This window comes from Apus apus, chromosome 5 (genome assembly GCF_020740795.1).
Source record: "Apus apus isolate bApuApu2 chromosome 5, bApuApu2.pri.cur, whole genome shotgun sequence".
Classification (NCBI taxonomy): Eukaryota; Metazoa; Chordata; class Aves; order Apodiformes; family Apodidae; genus Apus; species Apus apus.
In genome coordinates, this window is record NC_067286.1 from 26,596,691 (window position 1) to 26,615,090 (window position 18,400).

The 18,400-nt window shown below is 42.7% G+C and overlaps 1 protein-coding gene across 1 annotated transcript in view; it reads right to left on the bottom strand.

Annotated features, from left to right (window-relative positions):
- The window catches only part of LTK (leukocyte receptor tyrosine kinase), a 93,629-nt gene that overhangs the window by 29,585 nt on the left and 45,644 nt on the right, over nucleotides 1-18,400 (bottom strand). Inside the window, exons 5-9 of the mRNA XM_051622011.1 lie at nucleotides 12,608-12,747; nucleotides 9,457-9,594; nucleotides 8,404-8,556; nucleotides 7,242-7,342; nucleotides 5,231-5,397 (exon numbers count right to left, since the gene is read on the bottom strand). Of these exons, the coding sequence (XP_051477971.1) occupies nucleotides 5,231-5,397; nucleotides 7,242-7,342; nucleotides 8,404-8,556; nucleotides 9,457-9,594; nucleotides 12,608-12,747 (699 nt within the window). The remainder of the gene's footprint in view (nucleotides 1-5,230; nucleotides 5,398-7,241; nucleotides 7,343-8,403; nucleotides 8,557-9,456; nucleotides 9,595-12,607; nucleotides 12,748-18,400) is intronic.

Below are 18,400 nucleotides of genomic sequence, written 5' to 3' on the forward strand. Positions count from 1 at the left end.
AGACAACCATCCTTATTCACTTGGTATAAACAGTCAAGGAAGTAGACATGTGCAAAAGGGAAGGGAAAACAGAGTCTCCTTCTTTCCATCCCCAAAGAGATAGCCAGAGTGAAAACTGAACGGAATAACAATATCCATATAGACAAGAATCTTGGGCCTGATCCTCAGCCAGTGTAACTCAACAAGGTGACATAAGTTTAATTCAGCTGAAAGTCAGGGCATTTTAAATTTCAGCCATAACTCTCTGAAGTGTTCACTTTCTGGGCTGTCTTATATTTTTCCACTGTGACCAGGTATTTAGCTGTTTATCCAGGAGGTGTGTCACATCCCATATGTTTTGCCATATTCTGAATTCACAAGGAAGAAAGAAAATGGGCTGCAGTATCTCCTTCTAACGGATCTGACTGAATTGTTTGTTGTTGATTTTCAAAAATAAACAGATGTCTGATGTCCAGTCCATTTAGAGCTTATTAAAAGCATATGGAGAGGATCTCTACTGCTGTCACTGATGAAGCTCAATGATTTATGAGAGATCAAGCACTGAACTGCCTAACACATTAATCATGCAGCCTAGGAACACACTTGTCCCAAATTAGTGGCAACAGAGTCTGGATGTGTATTCCACCCACCAGCCAGATGCTAGTCCATATCTGCAGTTAATACAACATTGCATAGCTGCATCCAAAGCTTTAGAGTAAGCTGCTTTTACCTCAACTCAAGAATGACTCCTTGTTCTTAAATGAAAGCATTCACACCTACAGGATTTAAGCATTCTGGGAATAGGTGTTGGTGCAGAAAATGCCAATCAAGCGTCTCCTGAATGACATTCTCTTAGTTATGGGATTAGCAGGGGAATTTTCCATTAGATCCCTTTCCTACAGAAACTTGCCTATTAGCAGCCCAAGCAATACATTTGCATTTTCTAACCCTGTGTGCAAGTCTGCTGAAACAAGTCAGTAACTCCCCCAGGCAGTTGATGAAAGATGAAGTCACAGCACCCAGCGCCCAGGACTAGGGCACTTCCTCTAGGACCTCCAAGCCACATTTACTGTGCCACAGCATACCCCTTACTTTAGGCACCCACATGGCAGTATACCCTCAGTCAGGTCAATGTGCTGCTTCTGGTCCATGGAGTCAGAGCAGAAGAGAGTCCATAGCACTGTGCTACAAGGTAGATTTCTGCTCCAGCTGAGTACAAGAGGGAGTCTGGGGAATGATGCTCTCCCCAGTGCATGAGAAAAGACATCTCTGGGCTTTGCATACATTCCTTTCCTCATAACTTCAGAAAAAGGGGAGGAGTTTGCCTTTTGACCTCCGTACTGTGTTAGCCAGAGGAGTTTCCCATATTCCTTGTCACTGAGCTCATTTTGCTGACTTCAGAATATTACACTCTCCAGCTCTCTCATGCCTGGTCATCTGCCCATCTGGTTTTCTTCTGATAACAGCCTTTTCCCTGTGTGCATGAACCAAGTGAGGGAATTTACCAGCTGAACACCAGAAGCAGTTTTACAAGTAGCCAGATGCCCAACTGAGAGGCTGATCATCAAACCATAGTTTGTCTTCCTTTTCTCCTAAGAAATACATTCACTGGAGAAAGCCTACAGTGGGTGGACAGATAGCCTGAGAGGAACACAGAAATTGTCTGAGCAGCCTTGGATCAGGCTAAGAAAGCTAAAGCCCTGGTAGAATTAAGTCTGGCCAGGGACATCGAAGGGCACAAAAAAAGCTTCTGTAGGTATGTCAGTGATAAAAGGAAGACAAGGAAAAATGTGGACCCTCTCTGGAAGGAAATGGGAGACCTGGTCATGCAGGATATAGAGAAGGCTGAGGTACTCAATTACTTTTTTGCCTCAGACTTCACTGACAAGTGCTCAAGCCACACTGCCCGAGCCACAGAAGCTAAAGGCAGGAACTGGGAGAATGAAGAGAGAAGATCAGGTCTGAGACCATCTAAGGAACCTGAGAGTGCCTAAATCCACAGGATCTGATGAGATGCATCCATGGGTTCTGAGGAAACTGGCAGATGAATTTGCTAAGCCACTGTTCATCATATGTGAGAAACTGTGGCCTTATGGTGAAGTTCCAACTGGCTGGAAAGGGGAAATATAAACACTGTTTTTAAAACCAGAAAAAAGGAAGACCTGGGTAGCTACATGCCAGCCCGTCTCGCCTCTGTACCAGGCAAGATCATGGAGCGGATCCTCCTGGAAACTATGCTAAGGCACATGGAAAATAAGGAGGTGACTGGTGACAGTCAACATGGCTTCACTAAGGGCAAATCCTGCCTTACAAATTTGGTGGCCTTTTACAATGGGGTTACTCCTGTCTTTCTCTTGTTTTATTAAAGGGCAATGTTTTCCTTGGTTCCTTGGCAGCCAGTACCAAAGTGGGTAGGAGGGGGTGTAGCCAGGGTCTGGTGGACAGATTGTAAAAGGAAAAGGGGGGGTAGACATGAACTGCAAAACAAATAGTCGCTGTATCAGGACATGAACAGCTTGATGTGGCCAGAAGTAGATAAGACTTAGCGGTTAGGAGGAGGGGCCATGGAGGGGATATATAAGTAGTTTTTAGCAACAGCTTCATAGAATCATAGAGTGGTTTGTGCTGGAAGAAGGTGCCCAAGTAGAAGTTTCCCTGCAACCCATGGTGAGATGGCAGCTGTCCCCCTGCATTCACAGAGGAACGTGGTGGAGCATTCGCTGAAGGCACCAGGAGTGCTGAACTTGGACTTGCTGCCAGTGGACTTGGATTATGCAGCTGTGGAAGACCCCGGCACCAGGGGAGTTTGTTCCCGAAGCACCCGTGACTCTGTGGGAAGCCCAGGCTGGAGCAGCTCCGGACCTCGTGGGAAGGACTCATGAAGGAGAGGTTCGTGGAGGACTCTTCCATGGGAGGGACCACGTGGGGAAGCAGGGAAGGACTGTAAGGAATCCTTCTTCCTGAGGAGGAAGGAGCAGCAGGAACCACCAGCCTGTGAACTGACTCTAAACCCCATTCCCTGTCCCCCTGTGCCGCTGGGGGGAAGGAGGGAGAGAAACTGGGAACAAAGTTATTTGGGCCCGGGAAGAAGGGAGGGGTGGGGGTAACGTATGTAAGTACTGCTCTGTGTGTGTCTGTGTCCTGTGTGTGTTTGATTAGTGTGAAATTAAATTATTATTTTTCCCCAAGTTGAGTCTGTTTTGCCCTGGACCTTAATCGGTGAAGAACCCTCCTTGTCCTTTTTCTCGACCCAAGAGCTTTTGTCCTCCCCTTCTGTGAGTGGCCACATGGCTGGTTCTTTATTGTCATATTAGGCCCAAACCACGACAGATGGGATAGAAGGAGCAGAGTATGAAAGGAACAAGGCAAGATGCTTGGGGATGGAACTCATGTCCTGGGAGCACGAAGACCAGGATTTTCTCACTTGGGCCAAATAGCTGTCTTCCAACAAAGTGTATGCTGCTTCTGTTTCTGTTATAGATTGCTCATCAAATAACAACTTATTACTTCTGTTAGCCACTTGGCTAGCTCAGGTAGCAGAGGACTGCTTGCTAGATTGAACAGTTCCAGCCTCACCACAGTGATTATCACTGTTGTGCCACATCAGTTTTAAATTAGTTTGAAAAAGGCATACAAAAAAGTTGCATGAAGTGAAACAAGATAGAACTACTTGGAACAGACTGTCATTTAATACACACATGCATGACCTACTTACTGCTTTCATTTTGTCAATCTGTTCAACTCTTTCAAATATTACAGTATCTGAATATGTATTTTTTTTCATGTAGTGCTAACTAGTGCTTCCTAAAGTATCTTGCTGTCCATTACCTCCTGCCACAGAAGAGGGATTTTGCTTCAGAACTGAGGGCTGATACAGAAATTGGAGGCTTCAGGGCACAGACATAAGGGACCATAAATCAGAGGAGGCAGAAGGTCTTAAATACCTCTGACAAGCTCCTGGAACTCTGCTGTGGATAGTTCCATGTGAATGTGCCTGGGGAAAAGAGCTATTCTGGACAGATTCACTGGTCATACTTTACATATGCAGAACTGAACAGATGCTAATCCACGGGGCTCCAGAGTGCATCAGACAAGAATATTAAATACACTGCCAGCATGCAGACCTATCCTATCGGAGTAATTCATGGCAAAGGTGCTTTTGGGAAACACATAATACAGATATCAAAGGTAATGGTGAAATTAAACTAGAAGGAGAGTGGAACAACATTCTCTTTCTCTGAGTTTTACTGCTGCTTGAATCTGAATTGCTATCACTTCCAGACCCAGATCCCTTGGCCTTTTATACAGAGATGCAGAGAATATTTGACGTTAAAAAGAATCCTCTCACACCTTCTAATCCATCAAGTTTTGAGCCACTCTTGAATGCCAATATTACATAGATATTTTCCATTTATAATATTCACTGTATAGACTTTGTGATTTTTTTGTTAAGTGTCACATGAAACAGGCCTTCCTGAGGAACATGCAAAAAAAACCCAGATTGAAGCAATTTAATAATTGTTTGTGTTGTGCAAAATAACTAGCTGCTAATACCACCTACCTGGCTTGAGACTGAATGACAATAGGTGAGGGAGGAGAAATATCTCATAAAAAATAGATTCAGTTGAAATTCTTTCAATCCTCAATTTTTTACTTCGCTTGAAAACTCCTGTTACCCTGTATTTTCACATTTAAAACTGTGGAAAGTATAGTGCAAGGCTGATATGGGCAATGGTCTTTCCCTGAGGTTGTTGCATCAGTGATGTGGCAATGAATGATCTCCTGCTGCCTAGGCTGCACTGCTACAGATCCCAGGGCAGACAGTTGGATTGGCTAACCTGGGGTTTTACCACTGAATTAACTCCCATGCCTGTTTTACTGTACAAAGTGCAGCTTTGCTGATATAGCTCTTTACTGGGAGCACTTTGTCGCTGTGAGTGTACTGGCTTTCTCAGATTGGTAACATGTTTCTAGTCCAGACACTTGCTATTCCCAATACCTAAGCACTGTTTGAAGCTGCATGGAAGTGCAGACACAGAGTGGGCTTGTGCTGAGCTAAGCTGTGTATAAGCACGAAGATATGCACAGAAGAATACTTCCTCAGCAAGCAGAATTGCAATATTCATACAATCCTTTCAGTAGAAGCTGCTCTTGAAGAAGGCAAGGATGAAAGTGATGCTTCACAGCAAAGACAGTAACAATTTACTAAATCTGTAGGGGTAACCCTGGGTGCTGCTGGTTGAGCTCTTACCGGTTCTTTAGCACTGGCATTGGTAAGGTGATGAGAAACCAGTGGTCACTCCAGCTTCCTGCCCTTTCCCACATTGGCAAGGTGACTTGAGCTCCCTTTATCTCTTCTGTGACAGAGAAGGAGAGGGTACCATTGTAGCTGCCAAAAACATGCACTGAGAATTGGATCTGCAATAGAGGAAGAAGAGAAAAAGACTGATAGCCTGTGATAAAAAGGGGGAAGTATTTGCTTCTCCCCTCCCCAGAGCTCCAAGACACCAGACCTTTGGTCCTGGGTCAAACTGTTCAATCAGGCGTACCACTAAGGTCCTCCCACTGCTTGGGCATGACTCATCACTGTCCTAGCACATCATTTTCTCTGTGGATGCACTGACTGATACTCCTGTTGGGCAACTGTTCTCCAGCCACTCATGACAATGTTCATGGCCTCAGACACCACCTGGTCGAAGGCATACTGGTTGCCTTGTTATCTTCTTCAGAAACAAGAAGTAGTAAAGAAAAAGAACACAGGCTTGAACCCAATAAATGCTTTAGCATTAAATACTTCCACTAGAGTTAGGTTATTGTGGAAAAACAATCCTAACCACATTTCTTTTCAGTGTTCTCACCAGCTTGAAGATTCCTGTGAAAGGGCTTGAACCACAGTTTAATTCTTCTAAGGATTCCTATTGTAACCACCCATGTGTTGCACTGATACGGCTCAATCTATACCCAGGCACTATATAGGACACAAAAGCACTTCAAGGGGCAAGCCCCAAATGCCCTTGAAACAAGGAATTGGGCTGTCTCTAGAGGCAGGAAACTTCAATCCATTTACTTGCTCCAAGTCAAAGGCACCATCTGGACTGTAGTACCCACACAACAGGCAAGCAACTTGATCATCAGCCCAGAGTATCTTGAAGCAGGAGTCATTCTACTTTCTTCAGAGCAACCCCTTCTGCTTTGCCAGAGAGCAAGTGAAATCTGCCAATTCCATCACCACTTTGGGCCATCAGCTGCTCTTCATGTTACAGAGAGCACCAGCAGGAAGGGAGCAGACACACGCCTGCACTGCAAAGACCAGCCACAGAAGTTCTTTGCTTCTGAAATGCGGGTTGAAATCCTTTCTGGTGGAGGAGACAATGGGCCCAGATCTCCTGTGACCTTTACACCATAACCAACAGTTACTGCTTCTCCTTGTTTTGTGAACCTAGCTCCAAGCACTTTTTAGTCGGTTGGAACTAGCCAGCAAACGTGACCTGGATTTATAAATAAATATAAAGGCTGGTTACATTTTTGGCACCTGCACTGTATTTCTTCTGCCAACTCTAATTAGAAGGCATCAAAGCTTTCTGGTTTCCACTAGCAGGGCTGGACTCCAGCTCAAACTTGCAGCTTAATTTTCCCAAGTGCTATGAGTGCAGTATTATTAATATTTTTAATTCCACCACCTCGAAGCTCCCCTTATTCTTCAGAGAGATTTGGGCTGAAGGCAAGTTAATGTGATTTTATCCATGCCAGGCTGCCCTCACCTTTTGAGATTCCTGAAGAATGTGAACAGAAGTTTATTATCTTCATCTATTCCTGGAAAACATAATGTCTACAAACTTCAAACTCTATTTACCAGTGAAATTGACAAGTCTGTTAATTCCTACAGAAGTATTGCAGGGTTTATGCAGAGAAGCCCCAGCAGCAGGTATAGTAAACAGCTCAACAACCCAGACTGCCATCTCCCTTTCCTACAAACCAAGGCCACGCCATGCAGTTCAAATGGTCAGTACCCTTCAGAGGAGCAGTTGGTACGGTTAGGAGGGGGAGTTTACCATAATGAGGAGCTGATTTGGGGCTCATGCTTTCACTTACTGGGAATGCACCACACATCTTTCTAGCTTTCAACAAGTAGCTAGCTAGGCAGTATAGCCAACTCTTCCGCTGGCAATTGTTTTGCAGAGTGTGCAGAGGCACAGGAAAGTGGGCTAATTGCACAAACAGTGTCTACAGCACCACAAAAGTGCTAAGATAGAATCAGATACCTGGTAGTCTTCAGTGGCAATACTTGCTGGCAAGCTGGTGCTGTAAGCCTTGGCCATACCGCTCGTCTGCTTGCTGTCTGCTCGCAGGTAGAGGAAGTGTCCTGTGAAAAGTGAATCAGAAAAGACAAAGGGATTATTTGCTTTTTTATATACTCTGTTGAAATAATTGAACATCATTGTGCTGAAGCAGAGTGTAAGTAAGATGGTAAGTGTGGCTTGAGAGCAAATCTATCAGTAAGGATATAAGCACTCTGGTAGATTTCAGCAGCACAAAAGTCAACATCCCAAACCCTTTCCTGAAACATGCGTGCACAAACTTCAGAGGTCACTCAAGTATCTTCCCATACAGGAGGCTCATCCCAATCTAAAATGAAGTCCTGATCAGCCCTAATTCTTACACCATTATCATCAGTGACTCTTGCAGAGACAAACACTGGGCTGGAAGAGCTTACCTGTAGTCTTTGTTCCAAGGGACAGGTTAATAGAACTTCTCAAGAGACATTCATATGGATACCCTTCCTTTTGAAAGGAAATTGTGAGGCAAGACTCATCTTTGCTAACAATTCTGACTTTCAATCTGAACATGTGAGAGTCTGGCCTCCCTCCTTCTTATTTATCAAGCTGAAAGTTCTGGGAATTATCTCACTATTTTATTGTGATGTTCTAAGGCACAGAATGTGTACAATCACTTAGTCTTGGGATATGCTTACATGTCATGCTTTTCCTAACCCACTGGTTGTCTGGCAAGGGACTCCAGAAGATCTGTTTCTACAGGGTGCCTGGTTCTCTTGGACAATTTTTTCTTTGTGATGCAACAGATATTATACTACTGAAGTACTTTGCCACTGTGTAACTCAGAAGAGGAAGAGGTATATTTAGAAAAAAGATAATTAGTTATATAATTTATTAATGTGAAGGAAAATTCTGGTCTCTGATAGTTTTGTGTTAAGATTGTTGCACAACTTGTTCCCTATAAAGTTTTGAATCATGTTCGAAAGTTAATTTTAGCAACTTTTAAAGTTGCTATAGATAATACTGATGCTCAAGTTCACTTGACGATGATGCCAAAAACTAAAACAGTTTAAAAAAACCCTAAACTCAAGACTATTGTATACATACACACATTCAGAGAGAGAGTGAGAGAGAACTATGAGGAACCTACCTCCAGTGGATTGTAAGGTAGACCCTACAAATGAGTAATCTTGAATCACTTCAGTAAAGCCCCGAATAGACCAAGGAGATGCTGCAGTTTCATTCAGTGTCCAGCCACACAGACCCTCTTCAAAAGAGCAATGTGAGCCCTCTGGGAGACTGTCTACAGCAGAAAATAAGAAAAAGCAGGAATACAGGAGAAACCTGATTATGGAAGAACACAAACAGCAGCGAAAGTCCAAACTCACCATGGTTCTCTAAGATACCCAACCTATGATATACAGTTTTTCAGTGTCAAAACATTAATAGGTTTCATTTATTTGTTTCCAGAGTAACCATCAGAAAGCCAACACGTTGCTTCTGGAGATATTTGAGACTTCGTAGTTCTGTCCTGTGCAAAACTGCAGCTCTTAATCTGAAGGAGGGTAAATCACTGCCATATGTTTGTAAAGATCTTGCTGCATAGGAAACCACAGGCATCACAATTCTGTGTCCATTTAAAGGAAGGCAAATCAACAGATTATTTTAGATCTCTGCCACTGTACTTGCAACAAAAATTCCATTATACTTCTTAATACCACATATACTGAGCCAGGGGATTTCTCTGTCATGATGTGCAAGAACTCTGAACTGGGATCTTGGAGGGACAGATTTATGACTGTGTTGGTGGCTGGCACTAGAGAGATTATTAACACCTTCCACTGAAGGGAGGTTCAGACCTGGAGTCCAGTAGGAATTTCTCACCCAGCTGCAGACACGTAAATAAGGTTTTGCCTTTCTCTGAAGGAGCAGCACCTATGAAAGGCCAGTCATTGTGCCGCTCACTGCAATATTTCAAAAAAACTACCAAACTAAACCAAGAAAAACATATCCATTTTATCCTCTATAGGGTGAATTTTCAAAGAGAATCTTGGTATTTAATTAGTGTAAATAGGCTAAATTAATTCAGGAGGTAAAATACTGAATTAATCTAGAAATGGAATAAAGTTAACTTATTTTTCATTCTAAATTATTCCTTATAATGAGATGAAGGCTCCAACAAAATGCCATGCCACATACTCACCACACCTCACTCCTTCCTGCTCTTTAGCAGGGCAATCACTGGTGAATTCACAGATTTGTAGGTGGCTGACACATCCTCCATGAAGGCAGGGGAATGTGGAGCCTTTGTCATATACGGAAATATCTTGGTTTTCTTTACCTAAAGGAAGAAGAGAAAGAAGCCCAGTAATGAGTCAAAATAACGTTTGACCCTTTGTGTGTATCAGCATTCATGTGTAGGACCTCAGAAACTGTCCTTTGGGTGAGAAATGATACTCACCTCTGCTTCTTACCATGTAGGTTTTTACCCTGCATGAGATTTCTGCAGATCATGGAGACCAAATTCATTGCTCCTTTCCCACTGTCTTCTGCTGTGTTTGTGCTTCCTTTAGATAATAACTTTGTTGTTCTGTTTGTTTGTTTTTTTAAAATGAAGAACTTTGCTGTTTCCCACTGTGCTTCTCAGTCCTGCAGATGTGGCTGAGCACCTGCCCAGCAGCTGTGGCACATTGCATGACACTGCTGCTGGAGGCAGAGACACCCACTGAGCTCTGCTCCTGACAGACTTGTTGCTATGCCCTCTTGAGATTCAGGCTCGACTAAGGTTCTTGCTGCTGCCACATTTCTGTGCCAGCTCTGCAGCATCCAGTCCCTGAAGATAGCTGCTTCTCCAGCAAGTCAGCTCACTGGGCAAGAACTTCACTCATGCATCCCAGTTAGTCTAGTCAGCTCTACTCCGGGATCCTTGGACTGACAGCACAGGAACCAGGAACCAGGCTGAACACAGTGTTTCTGGTATTTCCCAAAAGCATGACTCTTAATGCACCCAGCCTGTCTGGTGGATGTGTGTGTGCATGTGTTTGTTATGGACCTACACGTTTGTCTTGGTCTCTTGTGGACCTGCTCCTCTTTAGCAGAGCTCTGCACAGAAATTCCCCTGAGATTGTTACTGCAAAAAATTTAAAAAACAAAAGCTAGGGAACTTCTTCCAGAAGGAAGAGAAAAGGGCACCTCGGCAGCAATCCAGGTACACAGTCTGAAACAGTGGGTTGACCTTGGCTGGATGCCAGGTGCACACCAAAGCCACTCTGTCACTCCCCTCCTCAACTGGACAGGAGAGAGGAAAAAAAATAATTAATGAAAGGCTCACGGGTCAAGATAAGGACAGGGAGATCACTCACCAATTACCATCATGGGTAAAACAGACTCGACTGGGGAAATTAGTTTAATTTATTGCCAATCAAATCAGAGCAGGGTAATGAGAAATAAAAACCAAATCTTAAAGCGCTTTTCCCCCACCCCTCCCTTCTTCCTGGGCTCAAATTACTTTGCTCCTGATTTCTTGACCTCTTCTCCCCCAGCAGAATGGAGAATGGGGGTTATGGTCAGTTCATCACACATTGTCTCTCATTCTCCTTTCTCCTCAGGGGAAGGACCCCTCACACTATCCTCATGCTCCAGTGTGGGGTCCCCCCCATGGGAGACGCACGAGTCCTTTCCATGGGCTGCAGTTGTTTATGAACTGCTCCAGCATGGGTCTCCGTGGTGTCATAGGTGCTGCCAGCAAACTTGCTTCAGCATGGGCTCCTGTCTCCACAGGTTCACAGGTCCTACTTAGGAGCCTGCTTCAGCACAGGCTTCCAATAGGGTCACAGCCTCCTTCCGGCATCTGCCTGCTCCAGCGTGGGGTCCTCCACAGGCTGCAGGTTGATATTTTGCTCCACCATCGACCTTCATGTGGCACAGGGGAACAGCCTGACTCACCACAGGCTTCAGGGGAACCTCTGCTCCAGCACCAAGAACACCTCCACCCCATCCTTCTTCTCTGACTTTGGTGTCTGCAGAGTTGTTGGTCTCACATGTTCTCACTCCTCCCTCCAGCTGCAATTGCTCTGTTTTTTCTTTTCCCTTTCTTAAGTATGTTATCCCAGAGGGGCTATTACCATCACTGATGGGCTCAGCTCTGGCCAGCAGCAGGTCTGACATGGTTAGCCAGCTGGCACTGGCTCTGCCAGACGTGGTGGAAGGTTTTAGCAGCTTGTCACAGAAGCCACCCCTGTAGCGCCCCCCACTATCAAAACCTCGCCACTTGAAACCCAATACAAATAGTATTTCTTCATGGCATTGTGTTGTGCTAGGTACGTGCATCAGCTTATTTAAGCACTGAGTGTTTAGCATGATGCTTCAGGCTTTATGTATCCCCTCAAAACTCCATGACTCTCAAAAAACCATGACATTAAAATATAACATTTGTTCAATTAAAGATTAATGATGGAAATAAATAAAAATCTCTAATGTGATCAAAACCAGTCTCATGATATATTATGAAACAGCTCAGTGAAACCAGTATTCTCTTTATACATTTGAAGCTTTTTATATTACATGTCAAACTATTTCTACAGTGTCTGCAAAATGGAGGCAACAGCACAGCATCAATGCATGAAAACAAGGAAGGGAAGATTATGTCTCCAACCTGCAGGCTGCTTGTGACAACAGACTCATGTATTTCCAAGAAGCCTAAATAACATTAGCAAGGTTATGCACAGCTACTGAGGATCATTTGCATGACATTCCCAGCAGGACTCTAAGTGCCAGGCAAAACTGAGGATTTTTGAGCTGAGCACTCACTACTTCGAAGAAAATAATTGCATTTCGATTATTTTAATTTCAGACAGAAGTTCTCAGCCTGGCAGTAGTGAGCAGATCAATGTTTCTTTTCTTTATAGATTTGGATGATAGAGCCCCAGTATGGAAAAGGCTTTGGTGTCACAGATTAGTTTATTCTTGATTATTTTAAAAAGAAAAATATTAAATGCAAAAATAATCTAGGAAAATACTTTTTTCCATCCCTGTTTCTGGTTGCAGCATAAACCCTGTTGTTTTCTCAAAGATCAAGCCAAAGCAAAGCTGAAAAGCAGAGAGGATCACTTAAATCTGTTCTATAATTCTGAGCTTCAACTCTGCCTTTGGAGCTCGTACATGTGTGCACACACAAAACATATGCAAATGTGTCCCTTGTCAGGTAAGCACTGCCAGAAACCCAAGAGGAGAATCAGCTTTCATTTAAATCCCATCTGACCAACTCCCAGATTCCACTCATAAATTTCGAAAGGGTGCTGCTCTCTTTTCTGACTGCATTTGTATATTCCAAACCTGACTGTATTGCAACATACCGTGAAAACAGTTGCTCAGTTGCAAGGAGCCCACTGCCAGTACACCAACCTCTTGTGCTCCACAACTTGAATAGAGCAAGGTGATTTTAAAAGGTCTTTCTATTCGGCCAATCTGGGCCATCAGGTATTTCCATTTCATCCTAGAAGACAACAAGGAGCTATCAGACAAACACACAGCATGCTGGGATCCATGGAGTCTCTAGCATAAAGCTTCTGCACTTTACCAAATAGAAGTAACAGCATCCACACAGGGAGTAGATCAATGAATATAAACTCCAACATAAACAAGTGTTAATATAAAACAAGTGATGTTCAGCCTAACAAGCTCACATTCGTTTATCTTTGCCACAGATTCTATTGCTAAGGATGAAAAGGTTCAACCATTCCAAGTAATTCTTAAGTTACAGTGTGGCTTAAATTATTGCCAGTTTTGGACACCCCCACCCCCCCATATGTGCCTTCCACATATATGGTTGTGTTCTGTTTGCTCTTGCAAGTGCACATCAACCAAGCAGCTGCACAAGTCACGGAATCTCCTCAAGCCAACGCTGACATTGTATGTTCTGGAAGTGAATGTCTGGCCCTGAATGTTCCTTGGCTCTGTCAATGTGAGAACATTTTTCTGTGTGTTCTCCATCTAATCTTAACAAGCTAAAGTGTACCCACAAAGCAAGGGGAAGAAAAGAAGTGGTGATAAATAAAATGCAGATTGCTCTGGCAGTTTACATTTCACCATAGAACAAATGCCATATCCTCTAAACAGCAACGGTTTCCCAGTTGTACAGCTCTTGTGGCAGTTCAGAGAAAGAGAGATGGTCCTATGGACTCTAATTTTGAAGGAGGTTATTAGGCATCGAAAGCTAGAGAGATACCAAATAGGAATTTTCAAAGTATCTCACTCAAATCAGTTTGCTGGAAGTCAAGATATCCAGGTGTCATTAAAATAAAGTAGCAGTATTCTTAAAAATCTTTTAACTTCATTTTTATTTTTAAAAACTGTCCTTCTACATCATGCTGATGAGACAATAAAATACAGTTAAAACTATATCTTACTATTGTGTAAAGGGGTTGTAGCATTGATAGTGACCAAGAAATTTTTGTTCTAAGCTCTCTTCAGAAAAAGTATGACACAGATTAAATTTACCCAAACCCTACATGCTGCTGATGTTGCTGAGGACACACTGGACAGGTGATTCTAATACAGTGCCAGTGGGATGATAAGGAGGCCAGTCCACAGTGTTAAGATGTATTGCTCAGGCTCTGCTCCTAGTATTGCTTTTTCTTTTGAGAAATGCCTAAGGCTGCCATGAAGTGATCATCTAGCCCTCATCCTGCACCAGAAACACATTTAAAGGCAACACCTAGACAAGCAACACATTTCTGCCAGACACAATATGAAAATCACAGGCCACCTAATTTACAACTTGCAATAAATCCAAAACCACTTTATTTAACCACCCTCTCCAGTTTTACTTGCCACTGATAAGCTACCTATCTCATTCTTCCCTCTTCAGACCAATCACATACTTTTTTCTGGTGAGAGTTTCTTACCATCCCTTCTATGGCATCCCCCCATCTTCCACTTTCACCATTGTACATACACACAAATACCCACAAATACCCTAAACTCATCCGAAGTTGAGTTCCTCTTGTCAAGTTGGCCCTATTTCTCCAGTCCCATGAGATCATATTCAACAGTTCAACATCATTTAATTCACCTTCAGAAATGTCCAACCCTGAACCACAATCACACCATGACTCCTACCTAACAAATGAGAACAAATGCTTTACTTTCATTTTTTATTACAGGAATGTCCAGCACTTAAAAATGTATCTTACAAATATACCGATAAATATATTCTCCCCTGCGACACTGTGGCACAACATCCAAGACCATTCACTGCTGAGTCAGGACTGAATCACTTCTGCTACATGACACAGCTTAGTGCATCACTCCATTGCATCCTGTTGGCCACAAAAGTCAGTGGGCCTAGACCCTCCAAGCACTGAACCATAGTCACAGTACCTCCACCAAGTTACAACCCACATGGCAGCTTAGACGTTGCAGTATCACTGATGTTACCACACCCCTGAGGAACCTGTAGCACACAGCCTCTGATTGACCACCAGTGTAACATTTAGGGGAAGCAACTGAAAAGATTGCTGCCCCACAGTTGAAAACAATGACCAGTTCAGCTGCTGCACCTCAATCCTACATGCTACATCAGTTAGAGACTATGGAACTTGCTGTTTATAGCCTGGTATATAAAAATAAATAAAAACCACTGGGGATTTAAGGCAATAAACTAACCTCTGAAATGCCACAACTGAGAAAGGCACACTGTCCGTTCTGCCATCTCTGCTGGGAGAACTGTGGTATCTGGTAGAAGAGCAAGGCCACCATCTTAAACCACTACTTGTGTGAACTGGCAGCTCTTCCGAGTCAGAGCCCTAAGGACCCATGAAACATTCCAGTACTGCAGCAAAATATCTCCACTACTGAGGTTGTTCTCAATTTAGAACACCACAGCAGAAGCTGAAAAGCATCCAGAGACCATGAAAATGACAAGCAGTTTTGCAGAACTAAGAATACTGCCGTGTATGAAGCCTCATCATCATCATCAAGGTATTCCCAAAGAAAGCCTCACCTCCAAATCCAACTGCAGCAGGATTTCTAATGCTATAAATAATTACACAATCTTTGCTTGGTCTCACTATCCAAACAGGGGCTAGACAGAGCCAATTTAATCTTCTTAACGGAATCAGGAATGAAGCCCATTGTTTATCTAGCAGAAGATGGATCATTGCAGCAGGCTTCCAGATAAGCCAAGCTTAGCAATACCTTTTCTATCAATTTTATGTCAAACCAGATCTCAAGAAACAAGGTAATATTACTCTTCTTCTAAATACAGATGTTAAAATCATCAGAAGATATGGAAGGCCTATCAGAGTCTGACATAATTCTGAGACATCTGCATAGATATAAAGTTTAGAGTTGCAAGCAACATGATCCCTAAGGCAAGAGAATTCAAGATTCACCCTGCAAACCTATAACTTAAACTTTTGATTTTCATTAGCCTGCCTCTCGCTCTCCTGTGCCGAGCAAAAGCTTTCCTCCCCCTCCTTACCAATCCTTTCTGTGCCATGCCTTTCCATATCCAACAAAGGTAACTGATCATTAATTCTAAAAAATACTTTTAACATTAAGAATGACAGTTTCTTCATTAAGAATGAAAAATTCAGGAAAGCTGAAATCCGTCTGAATTACAGGGTCTCACTGCATGGTTATTACACAAAGGTATGTATGCTAAATGCTTCTAGACCTGATCAGTGAACATAAAAATTAGAAGCTTTACATTACTTTTCTACATACAGGAAGTTGTTGCCTGCAAGTCTCCACAAATATCTAGTTTTAGCCATTGGATTTAAAAGGAAATAAATGAGACAGCAGAATACAAACCTACCCCTCTTGCCTTCATCAATCAGTCAGAGGGTCCTTGTTTTGACCCAGTCTATTTTTGGGTGCAATTTCACCAGAAGCATGAAGGTTAGTAAATGATAATCCCAGACTAATGTTCAAAAGCATGGTGTTATACAACACCCGGGCAGTCTCTCCTTTTCTAGCTGCATTATTTAATGGACGTGGCTGTGCTCATTGTTGTCAGCATGTATTAGGCATTTTCAGAGGACGCTTGCCAGACTACTCCCTTTCCAAGGCTTATGTAGTGGGACATCTCATTTATGAAACCCAAATGACTGCACCTGTTTCTAGATGTTCAGATTAACTATATGGCAATGTCTCCACAGATGACAGTAACACTTAAATAATTTTTGCAGATTAAAACAACCACATTAAAAGAAGTGTCAAAGATGGTAAGTTTCTACAAGTGTCTCAGAAGCTGGCAGGGCATTTTAGTACCACTAGGCCCCCCCAGTAAAAGGGGGAAAGACACAAAAACTAAAAAGCAATAACTGTTTTCCGAGGTTGGCTAACTGAAAACCTATTTGTGCACATGGCTGTGAACTTTTTGCTTTTTGACCTACCAAGAAAATCATGGCCAGTGCCTTGTATTGCATAAAGAAAACAGAACAAAATCAACTTGACTTATTGACAACAGAAAAGGAAAAAGATTATCCCTGCCCCAAGTGATGCTTTTTTATTCTCACTGAAGTGTGAGTACTTAAGAGTTGAAAGAAACTAGCTGCTACTGAAACAGTTTTGGCTGACAACAGTGAAATAATAGCAGTCAACAACACGAGCACGTGAAGCTATTCAAAACAAAGGCACACAGGCCTCAGAAAAATTTTCAGCTGTGACTATTTCTGGGTCTGTGGAATAAAGAGGGATAAGCAAATAGTAAAAAAGACGTTAGATATGACCTGAACAACCACTGTAACTGGTACCCTAAGAAAGTGCAGACAGCTTTCTGAGAGAAGTGCCAGATGAAGAAGGCTTGGAGTGGCAAGCAAAGCTACAGGCTCTTGATGTTTGAACTCTACTGGTATAATGAGAAATATAATTTAATGTATTTTTGGTAAATACATAGAATTTCTAACACCCCACTCCCTCAGTGATTCTCCCTCTAATGGTAGAAACTCAGAATATCCATGCCCTGTAGGTGTGGTAACAACACATCCTGCTACTCTGCCCTACTTGTTTAGACATTGTGTCTGAAGGTTTGTCTGATACTTTTCCTTCACGTGTAAAGTGTATATGTGTAAAAACATGAGTATGTGTGTAAAAACATGAGTGTCAGCTCTGATGCTACCAAGTGAATGATAAATCTTAGTGAAGTGGACAGGACAGTAACCTTCTCTCATACATTACATGTATCTAAGCTTTTGGGAACTGTGTAGTTAATGGAGGAACACCATCAGGAGAAGATTTCTAGGTCCAGAAAGAGACCGGTTCACTGAAATGGTCTGGTGCAGCTGGAATTTATGATGAAGTATAGCTTGATCCTCTTATTCGGAGGGGCTAAAGGAGGATTTTCTGGAGCACCAAATTAAACCTGTCCTCTAAGTTTCTACTCTGATCTCAATCTGACCACTTGCCTAGTAAGAAACAGCTCAATCACTGTGTGAGAGATAAATTTTGTCTTGCCTGCACATTTAGACTTCTGCAATCGTGCAGAGATTCTGTAAAGAGTTCCCCCATAACTGGGGAGAAAAGGAAGGGTATTTGACCTAATGGGGTCACCAACTGTTTTGCCTTTTTTTATCCCTCCTTTCTATCTTGATTTAAAATAGGAGGCAGTTACCTTCCATCTTTAAATACTTAATACTGAACGCTTTGAGGGTACCAGTGGCACTTTCACTTATTAAGTAATACCAGTGTCTACACCAAGTTCCAGTAAATCTAACTCTATTCTAATAAATGTAAATAACATCACTTTTAGAGAGATGATAATCTTGATGATATGTAGAATTGTTTTGCTCAAACAAGCCGTTAAACAACATCTATGATCCGTTCCAGAGATGCTGCAGTGGTTGTGATCAAAGCCTGGTCTGGCCAGCTAAGTATCTCAAAAGACTACTTTATGAGATATATAGGGAAATAGAGCTGTGTCTGCCATTGCAGAGACCCATCAAGTACTCAAAGCAGCAAGGCCAGTTGTAGCTAAAAACAACATTAGAAACTGATCCCAGAAAATGCAATAGATTCCTTGTGAAATTGGCAAGAAGAAGGGGAAAGAGTAGCCAGGAAGGAAGTGAGCAATAACAAAAAGCAGGAGAAAGAGAGAGAGAGAGAGAGAGAGAGAGAGAGAGAGAGAGGGATCTCAAATAAAATAA